The sequence below is a fragment of the Hylaeus anthracinus genome, unplaced genomic scaffold (assembly GCF_026225885.1).
Source record: "Hylaeus anthracinus isolate JK02 unplaced genomic scaffold, UHH_iyHylAnth1.0_haploid 0, whole genome shotgun sequence".
NCBI classification, from domain to species: Eukaryota; Metazoa; Arthropoda; class Insecta; order Hymenoptera; family Colletidae; genus Hylaeus; species Hylaeus anthracinus.
In genome coordinates, this window is record NW_026533254.1 from 7548112 (window position 1) to 7565335 (window position 17224).

General features: G+C 42.6%; 1 protein-coding gene across 5 annotated transcripts in view; it reads left to right on the forward strand.

Annotated features, from left to right (window-relative positions):
* Positions 1-17224, forward strand: part of LOC128887652 (teneurin-a) — a 766007-nt gene that overhangs the window by 473725 nt on the left and 275058 nt on the right. For all 5 annotated transcript variants that reach the window (XM_054143776.1, XM_054143796.1, XM_054143805.1 and 2 more), the window contains one exon: positions 15017-15092. In XM_054143776.1, coding sequence (XP_053999751.1) covers positions 15017-15092 — 76 coding nt within the window. The remainder of the gene's footprint in view (positions 1-15016; positions 15093-17224) is intronic.

Genomic DNA, 17224 nt, shown 5'->3' on the forward strand with positions numbered 1-17224 from the left:
GTATTGAATATGGTACTCATTTTTAAGTGAAAGTGGAATCTGAAAATTTTTTATTATTATTTGATAAAATAATGAAGTGATGGAATCTATTTATCTAGATGATACTACCTTGTCGAATCAATAATGTTAGTAATTCAACAAGTCTTTATCGCTCTTTAACGAACCTTCGTTCATCTTTTAAAGATTTACTTTCCTCTACACGTAATTTTCAACTATGCACATCGAGAATGAAAGAATGCCAGTGTCCTCGTATAGCAAACGCTCGCAGTTGATAAATATCCGTCTAACTCTCCAACTATTCGGGAATTACAGCGGTGGCCGAGCGACACAAAGCGCGAACTAATTCTAAATTTAATGGGAATAAACGGGCCGCGGCGGAATAAAATATCATTAATGTAACGAGTCGAACGAGGAGTCGTTTAAACAACGCTTGCACCCGACGCAAATGATCCGATCTGTTAATGCAGTTGCAACCGTTGGCCGGGTGAATTAGCACCGGGAACAAACGATTATCCTGTTTAACAGGCGGTTTAATGCCCGCGATATCATTTTAATATAATACGTTCCATCGACGCGCGAATCATGCCAATATTATCCAGGGGTATGTTCTACACGTCGGTTCGCGGAAACGTATCGACGGAATTACAACGAAATTGCCACAGAAAAAATTGATACGCGTGCAAATTCGGCTCAACGTGATCGTTGGCAATTGTGAGCTGTTGTATCGCAAATAAGGCCTCAAAGATCTCGAAGGCATTAAATTATTTGCATACTTAAAAGTATCTTTCATTTGTGCAAACAATTTACCTGACCTTTGTTTGGAATTTATTATAAATGTAACGCTACACTCCGAGATGCAAAGTTAACTACCACTTTTTCTGCACTGAGGGTATAAATTATTTGCACAATTGAAAGTCTATTTCACTTACGTAGACAATTTACACGACCTTCATTTGGAAGTTATTTCAAGTGTAAGGTTGCACTCCGAGATGCAAAGTTAACTACAATTTTTTCTCCGCAGAGGACAACTGATGAAATTCCAGCTACCTGGTGGACGAATTGTAACGCGTCCGTCGAACAACGTATCGCGGATTCGCGTCACGTAACTTGTTTTACGTTCCCGCTTTTGTTCTGCATGAATCTTATTAGCGCCGACCCATTTTACGCCGAATCGAGTTAAACGTAGTTTTACCCGTTGAACCGAAGTCCCCTCCCCCTCGCGAGCTTACTTTCGCTGCCAGCTGTCGATCGCTCGGAAGTGATCGATATATAATTAGCCGCGGCAACTCGCTTCGAATGGAATGGCGAATGCCTTTATAATGGCTGGCAAAGCGGTTGGCGCCACTGTGAATGAAGGTTTTAGTGCACCACTCCTAAAATCGAACCCCAGGCAAATCGGAACTTTCTGTCGCCATCTTTCCACAGTTACATCCCGTTCGCGGCAAAGTCTTTATCCAGCCTGGATCAAAATATGCCCCAGGATGCAGACCGTACTCATCGCGTTACACGTACGCAGCGCGGTCGTGTGTACGCCCACGCCTAGTCTAGTGTCCGCTATTAGGAACAAACCGGAAATAGAAGTGGCTGAACTTTAACTAGCTTCGTAGTGGAATGGTCTCGTTCTCTTCATCAACTCAAACTGCGGGAATTAGCTCCTGGCCCCCGTCCAGATTACTTCTGTTCGTTCGAGCCCGCCGTGAGCCGCGTCCCATTTATCTCATTTGCCCCCCCCCCCCCACCCTCACCCACCCACCCGAACTTCTTCGTAATACGTTAATTATGAAAACGATAAGCGAATGATAATCAGCCGTGGCTATTTCGAACCCTCCGGCATCGGAGTAGCCAATTTTCTCCGTTATCGTCGACGGAACGAGTCGGAAGAGGCTGTCGTTTCTTCGTTCATCAGAGTTGGGAACGATCCGCCTCGCGATAGCGCTTCCGTTGCTTCAAGAACGTCTTTGATTAAATTGCTGGTGTGTTTCCTGGGGTGAACAAAATTGATTGGAACTATGAACCAGGATTTCAACACGGACCATTCGTTTAATGGACGAACTGTTTCCATTTATCGTGCTCTTTCATCTCCGAGTGCAATGTTTCTCTGTGGTTAAGTCTGTTGTACATGGAGTTAAAAATTGAATTACAATATCTTTTTGTACTTCACAAATTTTCAAAGATGTCGACACGAAATTCTTGGTTAGCATTGTAGTAGCGCGCCCCCCATTCCCAAAAATAAGGAGTTAAAGATGGTTACGAATCGTAACGAACGGGATTGATCGCGTAGGAAAAGCGGTTGACTATGGATTCGTGGATTGTGGGTTTGAATCTTCGTGCCTTATTTTTCGTAGAGACTCCCACAGTATGCACCGGAATAGTTCAGGGGTTGTAGTAACGCAGTGTTGCGATTAATTCCGCCCGTTAGATGAAGGATCTCGGATCAGGTTAGAATCAATTATCTCTGGCTACAAACGTCTAGACCTGTATCGATCCGTCTCGAGGCCCAAACGATACGTCAGCAGATCCTGTACTAATAAACATTCATTAGTCGCCAAACCGATAGGATCCCGAGGATATTAGGAACGAGTACGGACGACGCTGGATGGAGGGGTGCGAAACAGGGAGACGTTTGTTGACAAAGAAGGGAAAGTTCATTCTCTTGCGGAATGGCCGTTCGTGATATATGATGCGTGACGAAACGTTTCAATTAACTCTTTTTCCGATACGTCTGCTTAATTGAATAAACTCCATCGTTTATATACGAGTCAACTCTTTATTCTTGTTAATTTTTACTCCGTTTGTGGCGCATCATTGTCTGATTTATCGAAAAGTGCAGAGGCAGAGGATGCAGAGAGAAATATTTAAATATCGATGTATTGAAAGACAAGTTAAAACAATGGTTGCCAGGAGAGGTGCGATACAATTATTTTAAATAATTAAACGTTGATATTGCCCACAAATGCACACACGTACATACATTTTTAACCCTTTGCACTCGGAGCCATTTTGATACAGAATGTGCGAACAGGAATCATGTTATATTACGTAATGTATTAACTTATAAAGCATGTAATTTATTGTAATGCTACTTGAGCTTATATGAATCTTTAGAGATCGAGGAACATATGTATATGTATACGTCAAAAATAAAAATTGTATACTATTCTAATACGTGACAGTGTGTGAAATAGTCATAGATATGCGTTGATAGTTTCTATTTGTTAAGTTGCAATCTTAGGCATTGAATAGAATTTGATAGATATTTGAATAGAATCCTTCAAGGAATCATACACGTTTACAAATTTTACTCGCCCATAAGATTATCTTGCGTAATCACTAATAAAGTTTGCCTGGACTTACGATGTCCCCTCAGGAGAGACATCCGAGTTTAAGGATTAAAATGAATATTTATTTATACAGAGCCGCTAGATATGAGTTTACAAAACTGGGAATGTAGATCTGGGTTAGGCTTTGGTGCTACCGCTATAAACTAAAGTTATTTCTGCAAGATGGTGCAGCTCAAAATTCTTTTCCTCGACCTTTCATTCCAGGCCACCCAGTAATAAAGTTCACGGTGCCACAATTGCGTCAAGGAAATCATAAAAGTTACGCTACCTGGTAAACAAACTAGAAATCAAAAATTGGATAGTTACTCGCGGCTCTCGAGTAAAGTGAAACCTCGCAAACTTCGGGGGGAAATTTAAAAACCAAATACGTAGAAGATCGATCTAAAGGGCTCATATTTATAAACCTTAGCGGAAAGCCTGCCACGTGGAGGAGTAAATAGAACCAGATGGAATGATAAATCAAAACGGGATTCTCGTACGGTAATTCTCTCGTAAATCACCGGTTTCAAATACACAATTTTACCTCAAATGCCTATCGTAGACTGGAGAAGGGAAAGGAGGACAGGAGTTTCGCGAAACTAACCAACGTGGGTGGATAACTGAGGCTGAATCGAGACGCGAATACACGGTTGATCTTATTGTGAATGGGCTTTGCGGAAGCCTCAACTCCTCTGTGAACGTGCGGAGATTAGTGGTTGTCAGTTCCTCTTGCTTCGCGAGATCAGAAGCGGAAAGGAATCGACACAATACCTCTCTGTGGATTAGTAGCACGCGCGAGCTGCATCGGAGGGACCGATGGAGCAATGAAACACGGTTTAGCGGTTAATGCTTTTGAATAAGTTGCGGACACCTACGAAATTAAACGATAGGAATTGTTTTCTCCTCCTATGGTTACTCAGCAAGCAGATGAAACGCCCAGTTTAGGTATCGTTGATCCGAAGATAGTGCACAAAAGATAGTTCATGTAGATGTGAGATTATGAATCCGGAAGTTAATTTTATAAATACTGTAAGTGACCGGATTTGAGGATTCAAGGATGGCCAAAGGCTAAAAAATTAAACTGCACGGTGTAATATGAAAGAGAGTGAAGAGTATGTTTTTCTTTGCTAACGGCACCAAATGCAAACTTGAACGCATAACTCTGGCCAATTCACACGCAGGTACCCCAATAATCAAGCGGTCCCTGGCATCGACGACAGTTCGAGTGTTCAGAATAATAACCAACACGATTCTACAGTTATAATATTTTTTCGTTTACAACGCACGTCTCACACACGACTGCTTTTACCATTCGCAACTCTTTCTCTCAATACCTGGAAACTATCTCGCAGCATCCGTCCATACACGACGCAATTCGCAAAAAAGACTCTTACATCTTCATATATATGAAAGATAAAAATGTTCCGATGAAAACAATAATCCAGGCTCTATTTCTAACGCGACCAGTCTCGAGACATCCTTTGTTCCACCAAGATCTTGGAAAAACGAACGGTCTGTCTACCTCCCTCTTGTACATTGCGCTGGGTCCATCAAAATAAGCACAGAGTACCAGCAGCCCCATTTCCAGAAGAATCGCTCTTAACTACCGAATCCCTCGATAATCGCGAGTACATAGCGCAATCCCATCGTTACGGTTCCATGGATGCAGCCGCATGACCAGCAATGCGGGCGCAACTATTAATCCATCCGCTGTTCGCCGCGAAAACAAGAACTCATCGGTGGATCCGACGATCGCCGATTAACCACGGCTGGCGCACGTCCGTCGGACAACATCCGCGGCACTTCACGAAGGTAGAGTGTTAACGATCATAACACATCATGCAAACCTATAAGGGGTAAAGCGCTGATCAGAATGCCTGAGCACGCACCCCCTTGGATTACCTCCGGCGGCCAGCGTCCCACGGGTTGCTTGTTCTACTGGTAACGTTTCGTTGCACGATGCGCCGACAGTTTGCCCTCCTCCCCCGTCAGGCCATCAGCCATCCACCCCGTCTAGTTCAAATCCCACAATCGAGTGGCAGGCTATCGGGAATCGCCCTAGATCGACATTATCGTTAATCAACCTAGTGTTTACGGAGTCTTAAGCGACGCTGTTTGCCTCGCGGACGCATACAGCGAGGCCACGCATATGCTCCGGGGTTTACGAGCTGATCGAAGAAGAACTGACGGTTCCGCTGCCCTTATTATTATCTGAAAGTAATCTGCTAGGGGCAGCAGTGGTCAGAGATTATTTCGGTAGAATTGGTCAAGCAATTTTAGGGGTAGCTAGGATATACCCCGTACATGCATGCTCCGAATCTCTCGGTACCAAAAATAATGCAATTTTCCGTTTGGTTGAATAGTGAAAGTTTTGGGTCAGTTCATTTTCTTTGGATGGGAATTATGTATCGGGGATGTGGATTTTGGGTCACCGGTGACGCACGTGACATGAACACAAAGCGAATACGCGCGTAATGGGGCATGCAAGCCGCGCCATGGCCGTCGAATATTGTTCTCTGCGAAGCAGTTTATTGAATTTAAATTAACAAGTGTAATTTGCGTGTTGTGAAATTGACGTTTATACCCTACGTCGTTTAACCCTTTGCGAACCGTGCGATTTTCAGTAAACTTGGCGGTACTATATGCGGCGGTAGTCTGCAATGGGTTAAATCTAATTTGAGTTTATACAGGGTGGTCCTTGCGAAGAGTCAGAGGCGATTATCAAGGTTTGAGGGTATAGAAGAGAGTCTACTACATCTTCCATGCCCTTAAGAATACCCCTCCCGAGACTCAGAAACCTCGTTATACTCTTAAAGGTCAAGAATCAGCAAAGTTTGAAACAAAGAACTCAGCCACAAGCACAGACACGGACTGATTCACCGTAAACGTTGCAATTAAATTAGCCAGTGGCGCGGCGACGCTGGCCAGGAACGCCCATTAAAACGATGATGATCGCCGTTCCAATGTAGCGTTAGCGGGAAGTCTCCGTAGAACGAGCCGCGAATCGTAAATCGCGAACGATCGCCGCTCTCTGGTCGGTTCGTCGCGATTGTCGCATTCGCGCGCTGAACGGTGGTTAAAACCGTGTGCAGGAAACCGAACGATCGTGTCGAGCATAAATCGTTTGGCCCCGCGACCTTGACGGATTACTGCAGCACCGTGGAACGCAGGCTGGGCGCAACATGGCGTAGAGCAAAGCGGAACGCGAGAGAAGCAACAAGAAGGAGAAGTTACGGCTGACCAGTTGGATAGGGAAGATTTTTCGAAAGTGGCGAGTATAACGACGGACCTGGCCATGCCAGGGAGAAACAGCAGCTCGTCGACGCACGCACACCACGCTGAAACATCGCTATGTCCAGCTACGTGTATACGTGTATGCGTTCAGAACCGAGAGATCTCCCCGACGAGAAAAAGGTAACCGTCGCGCTCCAGAGATTCTCTGGCGGACAGCCAAACACCCAACAACCAAGAAACCCTCAGACTCAACTGTATCCACTCCATCCACGGACCCGACCATCTACCAGCTCTTCTCTTTTTCCTGTCCTTTTCACCCTTCCTTCTCCACCTGCTGGCCTCCCAGTTCTTCGCATCCCTCGCTACCGAAATTCCATTTTCTAACGTCCTACCCCGCCACCCTCCGCCCCCGCAGCTTCTTACTCGCCCTTTCGACTGTCACTCCGAGCACTCGCTACCGTTCACGGTTATCACTCTCCCATCCGCCTGGTCTGCCCCTCTATCCGCGCACCTCGGTTCGATTCCTTTGGACTAGTGATTCTTAACCACCGAAGGAACATCAGGGCTCTCTGGTGGTAGCACTCTTCGACCTCTGAATGTTTTCCAAACAACCTGATGATTTTTATAGATTTTAAAATTATTATTAAAAGTCTGGAGCGAGTATCACTGCATCCCTTTAGCGAATGAACTTTATTTTCTCTTTCGTAAAAGAAATCACAATCAATCGTAAAATGAGAGATCTTCATCTAACATTCTTGCTTATTAAATTATTAACACATTCGCGACCGGTAGATATTTTACGTTTCTAATACCGAATACCTACTGACTATCTACTGAAGCTGAACATCGCAAATTTGTATCGTTAAGGCGAAGATAAAAATTATAAAATATATTCTGAAATATTAATGTTATAAATATGTAGTGTATAAAATAAAAAGGTTCTTATAATTTTGTCATAACCAGGAATAGAATTTGAAATAACACGAATTCACGTAAGCGGTCACGAATGTACTAAAATACTGCAAACATGAAGTCGTCCATCTACAAAAACTCTAGCATAGCTGAAGCAACGTGAAAGGTTCAGTAGATGAGGCAATGCAGAATCAACCGCAGCGCGCTGTGAAAGAATCACCATTCGTGAATTACAGTTTACTACTTTAATTAATGTCCACTATGTAGGGTAACAAAGCTAATGCAATTTCCAAGTCAAAAGGGTGCTTTCCGAGTACGTAGAGAGAAACTTGAATGTATTAAAGCTTCCCAATAGCATTCGCAGAGACGTTAGCCCCCGCTGGGACGCCATCTGGTTTAAACTCTATTCGCTCTTTGAGTAAATTTCATTAATTTTAATTAAAACATTTTTAAGAATCTTGTAGACTCAAACCGACGACAACCGTAAAGTTTGATGAAGCTGACTCCGAAAGCTGGATGAACTTTGAAATTACTTTTCAAAAGAACGCGATCCTTAATTGCAAGATTCCGACTCTTGAATACCTTAAAAATTTTGTGAGAATTTAGAGAGTAGTTTCATCTCAAAAGATAAATATCAAAAATAAACTTTAGCTTCTTTCACATTTCCAAATGTAAACAGATTCCATCTGCCACTTATTCGAAGCTCTCTCGGATTACTTAAAATAGTTGCACAACATCTGCTTAGATAGCCAACGATTTAACTCTTTGGTTAAAGCGACTCGCTGAACAATGATTGGACGTGGAAATTGAGTGAAGTCGATCCGTGGCTCTTCCGTCGCTTCTCGTAACCTCAATTCTATTCTCCCAACGATGTGTAATTCCGGAGAAAATTTCCACCATTCAAACTGACTTCGTTTAAATGGTTGTTTAAAGCAATCCACTTCATTTAATTCCGCAGCGAAAGAGCTGGAGCTCCAACCTGTCGCTTAATCTAGACATTCGGTCCAAATTTGGAATAATCATTATAGTAGTAGGACAGACTAAGAAGATTTCTGCAGAAGTAGAGATATTACAAAGAATTACAAAAATAGAAACCCCAAATTTTTAAATTGTGTATACAAAAAAGGAAATGTAATGTGTGCAGAAATGGAGAAAACGTATTTTCGTGAAGATAATTGATTAGAAATTTCTAACATCTATAATAGCAGCGTGACGCTAAGAGAAGATCATGCAGATCAAGATGGCGATGTCCGTACGATCGTGTAAACGTAACAGCCGTGTCATTAACCAGCCTGGTACATCGACCCAATTGTTGCCGAGCCATTAGCAGATAACGACACTTTTTCGTGCTCAGGTAGAGTACATTTCAAGATCGATGCCGATCGTTCCGCTCACTTTGTCGCGCTTTCGTACCGATAGCACGGTTTCCCTTGGAATCAGCTGGACCGCAGTATCCGAACGGCGTTCTCGAAAAGAGGAAAACAGCGACAGCAATTTCATCCCCCGCGCTTAAACACGGTCGCGCGAGATGATTGATCTTCCCTCCTTGATTGTGTCGATCGCTCGCGATGATGCGTCCCCCTATACCGTGGAGAGGTTGATCGATTCGAAAAACGTGCTCAAATGCATAAGGTTTCAATATTGGGATGCACCATCACCCACGAGCTCGAGGTCATTCGTAATTTAGCTGTATTTGTTCAAACGATTAATTTATCTTGATGTGTTTAGTATTTGCAAAGTGGTCCAGAAGACGGGATGAAAAATTGAAAAGGAGCTGGAATTCTATCTAAAAGAAGCTACAAATTCTATCGAAACAGACGAGTTTAATTTGAATTAAAACCAGTAGCCTGCACTGTTTAAGGAATTATACCACTTTGTCCATCCGAATTTTCAGGCTCTTTAAAGAATTTTTATTGAAGCGATAACAAGAATTTATTTAGATTGAAGTACATTAACGTATTGCATAACTAACCAACTAGAAAATCATTTTTTTATTTTTTTCATTTTTACAAAAATGACGGCCTTACTGACGATATAGTGGACCGTATCAAAAATACGCGGTTGTGCGGTGGGTCGTTTTTAAAAATATACATTTTTAATAAAATGGTATCCATCCGAATTCCGATGAATCATTACGCAGCAAACCCCGCGGCCCGCGTTAATCGCCATCTATCGATATTTGCCAGAAAGTTTACGACTCATAATACGTCACGGATACTTTAATAAATCAAAAATTTCCTATAAATTCGGCTTCCAACTGCGGCGCGATAAAAACACCGAAGTGGATGAAGGATGGCGACGGTGTGCTATCCTCCTAAATGACAAATAGCGTCAAAAACGATGGTATCAAAATTTATACGAAAGCAGGATCAGAATTCGTTTCTCGCAGACCTCGTTTGAGGACAACTAACGAATAACGCGCCGAAACGATCGCTCCCCAAAATACCAACGCGTTTGAAAGTGCGCGAACGTGTCGTTCCATCCTGCCCCAGGATGTTTTTCAGTTGGCAATAACATTTCACGGAAAAAACGGCGCCCACTCGCGAGCATATGAACATGTTCTATGAGCAGAGTCTATTGAAGACCAGCGGCGACGAAAATCGCTTGATCGCGGGGTGGTCAGCGGAAAATATGAGATATGGAGGAACCCGTTGATCGATCCTCGTCACAGTCTCCGTGTTATCGCTATAACTACTGGACGAAACAATCGTAGGCTGGTCCAATCGCAGAAGTGTGTTACGCACTGGATGGAACAGTACCCGAAGTATCCTAATCCAGCTCTGGAGACACTACTTTCGGGTGATTGTACAGCGTGTTGAGTGAACAGTCAGTTTCGACATCAGCTGGGTTTCAAATGCAGCCCCAAACTCTCAAACATTAGTTACAAAGCACGTGGCTATCTAGCCTGGATTGGATCAGGGTACTTTTGCGCTGTGTTGGGTGTACAGGCAAGCCTAACGCTGGCTAACCGAGCCAATCAGTGGCTGTGACAGTAGACCGCGTGTCTCGTTCGTCTGGCCGCTCGTTTTCCTTCGTTTTCGCCGGTCGACGCGGGCAAACCCATTGTTTACGCGTTAAACGGCCCCTGGTCGCGCGTCCGACGCGCGACAATTTATGCCCGCCCGTTACAAAGGGAAGCGGTCCAGCTCGAACTGTCACAGTGTCTCCTCGGCGCAACAACGCGTGGCTCAATCGAAGCCTTTGATCTCGCGGCGCTGCGTGCCAATGACGCTGTAATTCCGAGCGTGGCCACGGATACGAAGGATCGTAAGGCGTGTTATGTATCCTTTACTTCCGTGTTTCGCCGCTCGACTGCTTTGACTTTGCGGCGAGAGTAATAGACACCCTCGCGCTGTGACAATTGGCTTCTCACGTTGTCGAGTCTTTGCGACTGACCTGGCTGTGTGTCGCTGCAAACGACACCATTTTCAAATCGATTGCTCCATGATTTCCGTGACACCGCAAAGGATCCTGCTGGTGATTTGTGTATTCGATGAGGTGCTTCCACGAGAGCCATTTAGAGCTCGAATCTTCTTTTGTGTAGTAGTGTAGGGAAAAATCTCTCTGCATTTCGACCTGGGTCTGTTAGATACATCTGCCGAGATTGTCTTACAGAATCTGTCTTAGATGGAAGGCTATTCGTCATTTGTTGAGTAGTATAATACAATTGCTCGACAGATTAGCGTTAGGTAATTAGTTGGAGGGAATTGTCCATGCGATTAATAGCGTTACGTCTAGAACGCGATGTGCTAGATAAGCCTCACAATTAGTCGAGAGTCTATCTAGCATGTATTATTACTCTTTGTACCAAGATTGTTGGAAATACCTAGACACCAATTGATTCAATCAAATCAAAATTCCAGCGCGATCGCGACATGGCAGGTATTTAAAAAGTGCCCCGACGCTCTATAGTCAGAGCAACGCGCGACACTATGCTCCAGCTTCGTAACTACTGCGCCGTGATTTGCATAAGCAAATTTTACGCGGCATAAATGTTTCAGCGAGTCGTAAATTGGATTAAACGAACCCCCTTGAAAAATTAATCGTAGCAGTTTTTAGCTGTTGCAGCGATCTTTGCTGAGAGAGTGGCCACCATCTCGGACGTCGAAAATAAGACGATTTTGGGGATTTTCTTAGAACGATACCATATTTCTAATCGAAGTTCTTCAATGGTGTATTAAAAGTATGTATATACTTTCGAAGACTTTTGATGACATTAAAAGACTTTTGAAATGAAATATTTCGAGGCTTCGAGGAAATAGTTAAACAAAGGAAATTCAATTTTGCGAAATAGTCAAGATGGTGTCCAGTCCTATGTAGGGTGCTCGCACGCGTAGTTTGCTTTTTCTACTTCGCAAATCCTGGAGATTCGAAAAGAACAATATCGAAACGACGATTCGTCATGCTGCTGTGTACCGAAGCGTGCCCGTGGATCCTGGGAGTTTCGTAAAAATCCTGAACGCGAAGACAGTGACGAATTGCAGGGCAGATAAGGGGACAGCCGGCGGGTTGGAACAACCATGCACGCCGATGAAGACGAAACTTCGGTACGTCGAAGCGCAAGAAGAAGCGTTAACCACCCTCCTTTCTTCTACTCGCTAATGACTCGCTGTTCGACTTCGGTAATTTTTTTCAAGGAACACAACTTTGTGCATCCACTCTACCACTCTCCACTTTAACCACCCACCCTAATTGATAACGTGCAGTTCCACAAGTATCTTTGAACTTCTAATCTCTAAAAACGTCTTGAAACGATGATCCTTTTTTTTTTCTTTTTATTAAAAATATGAAGCTGATTCATTGCAATATAACGAGTGCGTGAAATTTTGACCAATGAATTTCAACAACACCGAGGAGGAACAGGAATAATGATCGTAATATATGCGAATATTTTCACATGTTATCCACATGATAACTTTTTTGTGTCATTGAAACGAATGAGTTAATTTGAAACTTATTAGCTAGAAATTTGTTGGAAATGTACGAAATTGACACAAAATTACCATATAGAAACTCCTAAATTGGAAGAGTGTTAGTTATATTGTAACACAGGTTGAAAAATGGTTCTTGTGATCGTTCTGTTTGATTATATCCTCTTCAAACACCAGCATTAGGTTCACTTGCCTAACTTGAAATTTTCTATACATTTTCTATAAAATCCCACTAAAATGAGCAAGAACTTCTCTAATATAACCTAAGTGATCTGACCTAATACAGTCCTGTGTTGCTAACTAGAATGAACAGTTTAGGAAAATTCCGTTACGTACAGTATCTACTCTGCCAGGTCAACGACACTATTCAGAGTTCATCCTCTCCTTACAGTTGCGACCGTTGTTCCGTCCTCTACAACCACCCCACCCTCCGTTTACTCCATTGTGCATGCATCTGTTTCGTAATGGAGTGCACACTACAGGGTTGTCCCATTAACATAAACGAATAAATAAATACATTACACGATTCAATGTTACCACTGTCGACTGAATATTTCACGCCACGAAACAGGCTCCGCGAGTTGAATCGTTTGCGTAGCATCCAACGAAAGACGATGATTTCGAAACGATCGGCGTGAGGCATGAAAGGATTCGAAGAAACCAGACGTTGCGGAAGAAAAATTACAGGCAGGCGACTTGGTCCGATCGATGGAAGGACGTCAGTAGCAGCTACATTACTTATAAACTCATTAACTATACAGATAAAGGGAAGGTAGCTCGCAACGTTCCATTAGCTAGAATATGCATGACGTTACGAGCCAACGGACCGAGGCTATGCACGAAGGAAGACAGAATTGAATTGCAACGTCAGTCTGCCATCGGGCGGGAAGGAAAACTTAAAAATTAACTACGAGCCCGCCTGTCAGTGCGCTGACACACGTATCGATGCAGATTTCGCATCGCTGCCACCGTCATTCTGTTTGCATGCTCGACTACGCCAACCCGTCCTTGTGTGTACGTGTACGTTCCGCGACCACTCGAAGCGTTTGATGTATCCCTGTCTCTGGTTCGCTGCTTTCTTCCGCAAAACGAACGCCCTGGGGTCTTCTGAACGTTAAAATTGTAAATATAGCGAAAAAAATAGTACACATTGTGCACAGAGATGCTTTTAATTAATAACTCTTTTGATGAGTTATTTGCCAGGATTTTGTATAAACTTGAAATATTTGTTCAAGCAATGACCGAGAGTATGACTTTGCTGTAATATTACAATGCGCGGACAGCGGTAAATGCTTTTTCTAAAAATGTTGAAGATCATTACTAACCAATAAGTAACTAGTTTGTGATTTCGTAAATTTGTATAAAGAAAATATTTTCACAGAAACTTGGACATGAATTTCGTTTGTAAATAAACATATTTATTGCTCTGTTTATTTTTCGTAAAGCAAAATTGATTTTTCAATGAGTTATAACACTTACACCTCCGAGCAGCGATATATCGCTCTTGGTCCGTTTTGCAAATGTATGGAGGAGCAATATATCGCTCCTTGGCACTTCACGAGTTGATATTCTTTTATAGTCCCTCCCATTCTTTTTCGTTGTATTATACCCACTTTTGCTTTCTCGGACATTACTTTCATCCCAGTGTTAAAATTTCTCGATGCAGCCCACATACTCTCCAGCAACTTAAAAATTTCATTCGGAAGTAATATCTGAGAAGGGCCACGTTAAAATGGCTTCGTGACCGCAGTACCTACTCTAAAGACCTAACCTAGGAAAGTAATTTCGGCGCGAAAGAAATTAGCGGCGTAAATCGCGGTGCAAAGGTGACCACGTAACGATAATTCGTGGAGGCTGCGCCAAAAGTCAGGCAACTTGTACCTAATAAATTCAATTATCTCGGCGCGTAACATGGGGTCAAGTTCCCAGCTAGCGGAAGATCGCCTAGTTCACCGTAGGTTCTGCCGCATGTCGCGCTAACAAGACGCTAGTTACGATGTCGTTACTTTTACGGGAGCTCTTCGTTGTTAATCTATAATGGCGCAAATACGGCCAGAGTCGGGTTTCAGGTAAAATAACCGATTCTGGTGCTCCTCGTTACGGCCCTTCTTACGTTTCAATTGAAGACGACAGATTCTACTTCGCGATTTTATCTTAATGGGACGAAACTAACGAGGAAATACTCTGTATAATTAAATTCTCTAACGAAATTATGATATCGCGACTATTATGACATTTCGTCAAGCGCTGATTTGTATCGTTATGTAGAATTACTTTGCGAGATAATTATTTACTTCTGCCATTTTGCAAGGGAGAAGGGAGTTTGATTCTATATGCAAAAGTGTGTCGAAAATTTAAAATATAATTCCTTCGTTTTCAACAAAATTATTTTTTAGCTGCTCTGGCGCTCCAGCACCTTGAGAATCAATTTTCTTCGTACTCGTACTTCGTACTCGTCTACGAAAAGATTGTATACCACATTTTCGACGTGTTTTTGCTCGTAAAATTCATTTCCCGGTCGCTTTTACCCGTTGCCCGCAGGATGATCCATATTATTCAATGTTTAAACGCGACTGTGCGCAGCAGACCATTAAGAACATTTCTCCCTGTGTGTTTCAGAGTATTTGATGTCAGGAAGTCCACGGAATTATCCAGCGCGGTCTCCAGGGGTCGCTTCCACGCCAACCGTGACCAGGTAAGTTAGCGTGAACGCTGATGCGAATTTCTCGGACAAAAATCTCGAATGGACGCAACGCCGTCGCGACGCATCCATATTCCAGCAAGCAATAACACAGATTTCCGCGTGAGCCAGATCACGTAAGCGGATTTTTCGCGTGGCGGGTTGACAAATCCGCGAGACTTATCGGTTTACCTAGTTGCCCGGATTTCGCGCGGTTGAATTAAGCCGCGAAAAATCGACCACGGTGTTGACTATTCCTCGAAACGCGGCGTTAAGCGATTGACGGTCCATCGTGGCGCAGTTAACCCAACCGGTTCTCCTTTTTCGAAAATGGAGCTGGCGATTTCCTCTGTGACCGAAAAAAAAATTCTGTCTCGTCGAGTCATTCTATCTTCTACTAGACATCTTGATGAGCTAAGTATTTATGAGGTTGAAATATTTGTTATAGTAACTAAACCATTCAATGTCAAGTACGAGACATCTCATAATTCAAATTGATTACTCAAGGAATATGTTTATAGCCTTATGAGTCACGAATGATTGCAAAAGGAAATCGTAAATCTTCTTTTTAACACAACAAATTTAATATCACTTTTTATTATAAAAATAATAACTTAGATTACACATTTGTATTAAACCTTGGCGTCCAAGGCAAAAAATAGCTTTAAATTTGCCTGGCAGTGAATAGATTAACATAGATTTAGATATCATTTCTTTTCTGGAGAAACCTCCTTTTGACGTTCAATACTCACATTTTGCCTATTAAAAAATAGAACACTTTTTTATTGTTAACGGCCGTTTTCATCAGCCTGCAAGTTAGATAACGAGAACTCACTTCTTTCGACTCGTCGTTAGAAAAGGGTCAATTAGATGCTCCATACGTATTCACCTAATGCCTCGTCCGATATTTTATTCATTCACGGTCGATATTAACAACAGGAAAACGCAGTATCGGGCCGCAGAAGTGCCATTATCCACCGCGTGGCTGTCGTTTGCTGTCCCTCTAACGATTACAAATCTTGGACCGAGCACTTTTGGCAATTAGCAAGTCATTAGCAGTTCCCTGACCGCGTGTTGCCGCGCGCCGATGGCTTCGACGGGCGAAACGGGCTCCAGCGAACAGAAAATGGATATTATCGAACGAAGAAAGGAATTGAAATAGAGTTTTTCAATTTACACCCTCGCTTTACTCACAGTCAAACATTAAAAATATTACTTAATGTTTATACTCGTACAGTAATTAATATAAAATTTCACATACTTTGTTTTTATTTAAGGGCAAAGCTGATTTAATTTAGCCCAATATAGAGTAATGCAGGTAGTTGAATATAACTGAATAATAGTATGTAAAAGATTTCCTGTTTCGAGAGGTGAGAAAAATGGCCATTTTCGACAGCGTTCTTTCTCGTAATGGTAACAATTCCTGTAAAAGGAATGAAATGCTTAGCATCGCTCTTTGTAAGGGGAGTGGAGCGCGAAAAGTTTGGAAAATTTAAATCAATCGGTTGAATAGACCGTGGACGTGGTTGGAAGTGCAATAACCGCAGAGAAAATACCATGACGATAGAAAGGGGACGATGGAGCGGCACGGTCGAAGATGTTTCAATTCAAATGAGCAGAACTTTTAAAATATTTAGAACCTCGTCCTGGTGTTCACCGTATTTCGCTACTCTCTGTCTCCCTCTACCTTTCAACGTCTCGTGATTCGATCGTCGTCCACGACGCGCACGAAATATCGAATTAGGTTGCTCTTTATTCTGCGTCGTTACTTTTATTCCATTAGGCTGAGTGATAAGTTCGCTCCAATTTCAAAGACGTATTCTTTTCCGACGGAATTATGTTGAAATTTCGCGTGTAGATAAAGTGGCGAACATTTCATTGCTATTATATCGCTTTCGAAACGGTATCAATTAGTTCTAACTGTTGATGACGGAATCCCTCCAGTTTCGCTAACGTATTTTTCTTTGTCAGTATTATATAGAAACTTCGCGTGTAGATGAAGTGGCAGCTTTCATTAATATCTATATTTTACGTATACTGAACTAGTTTCAGTTTTGATGAGATCGATATTACCTTTAGAATCGAAAATCGGTGATATTATTGGAACTGATTTAATCTCTTAAAAAATACATTTGTCGACGAAAAAA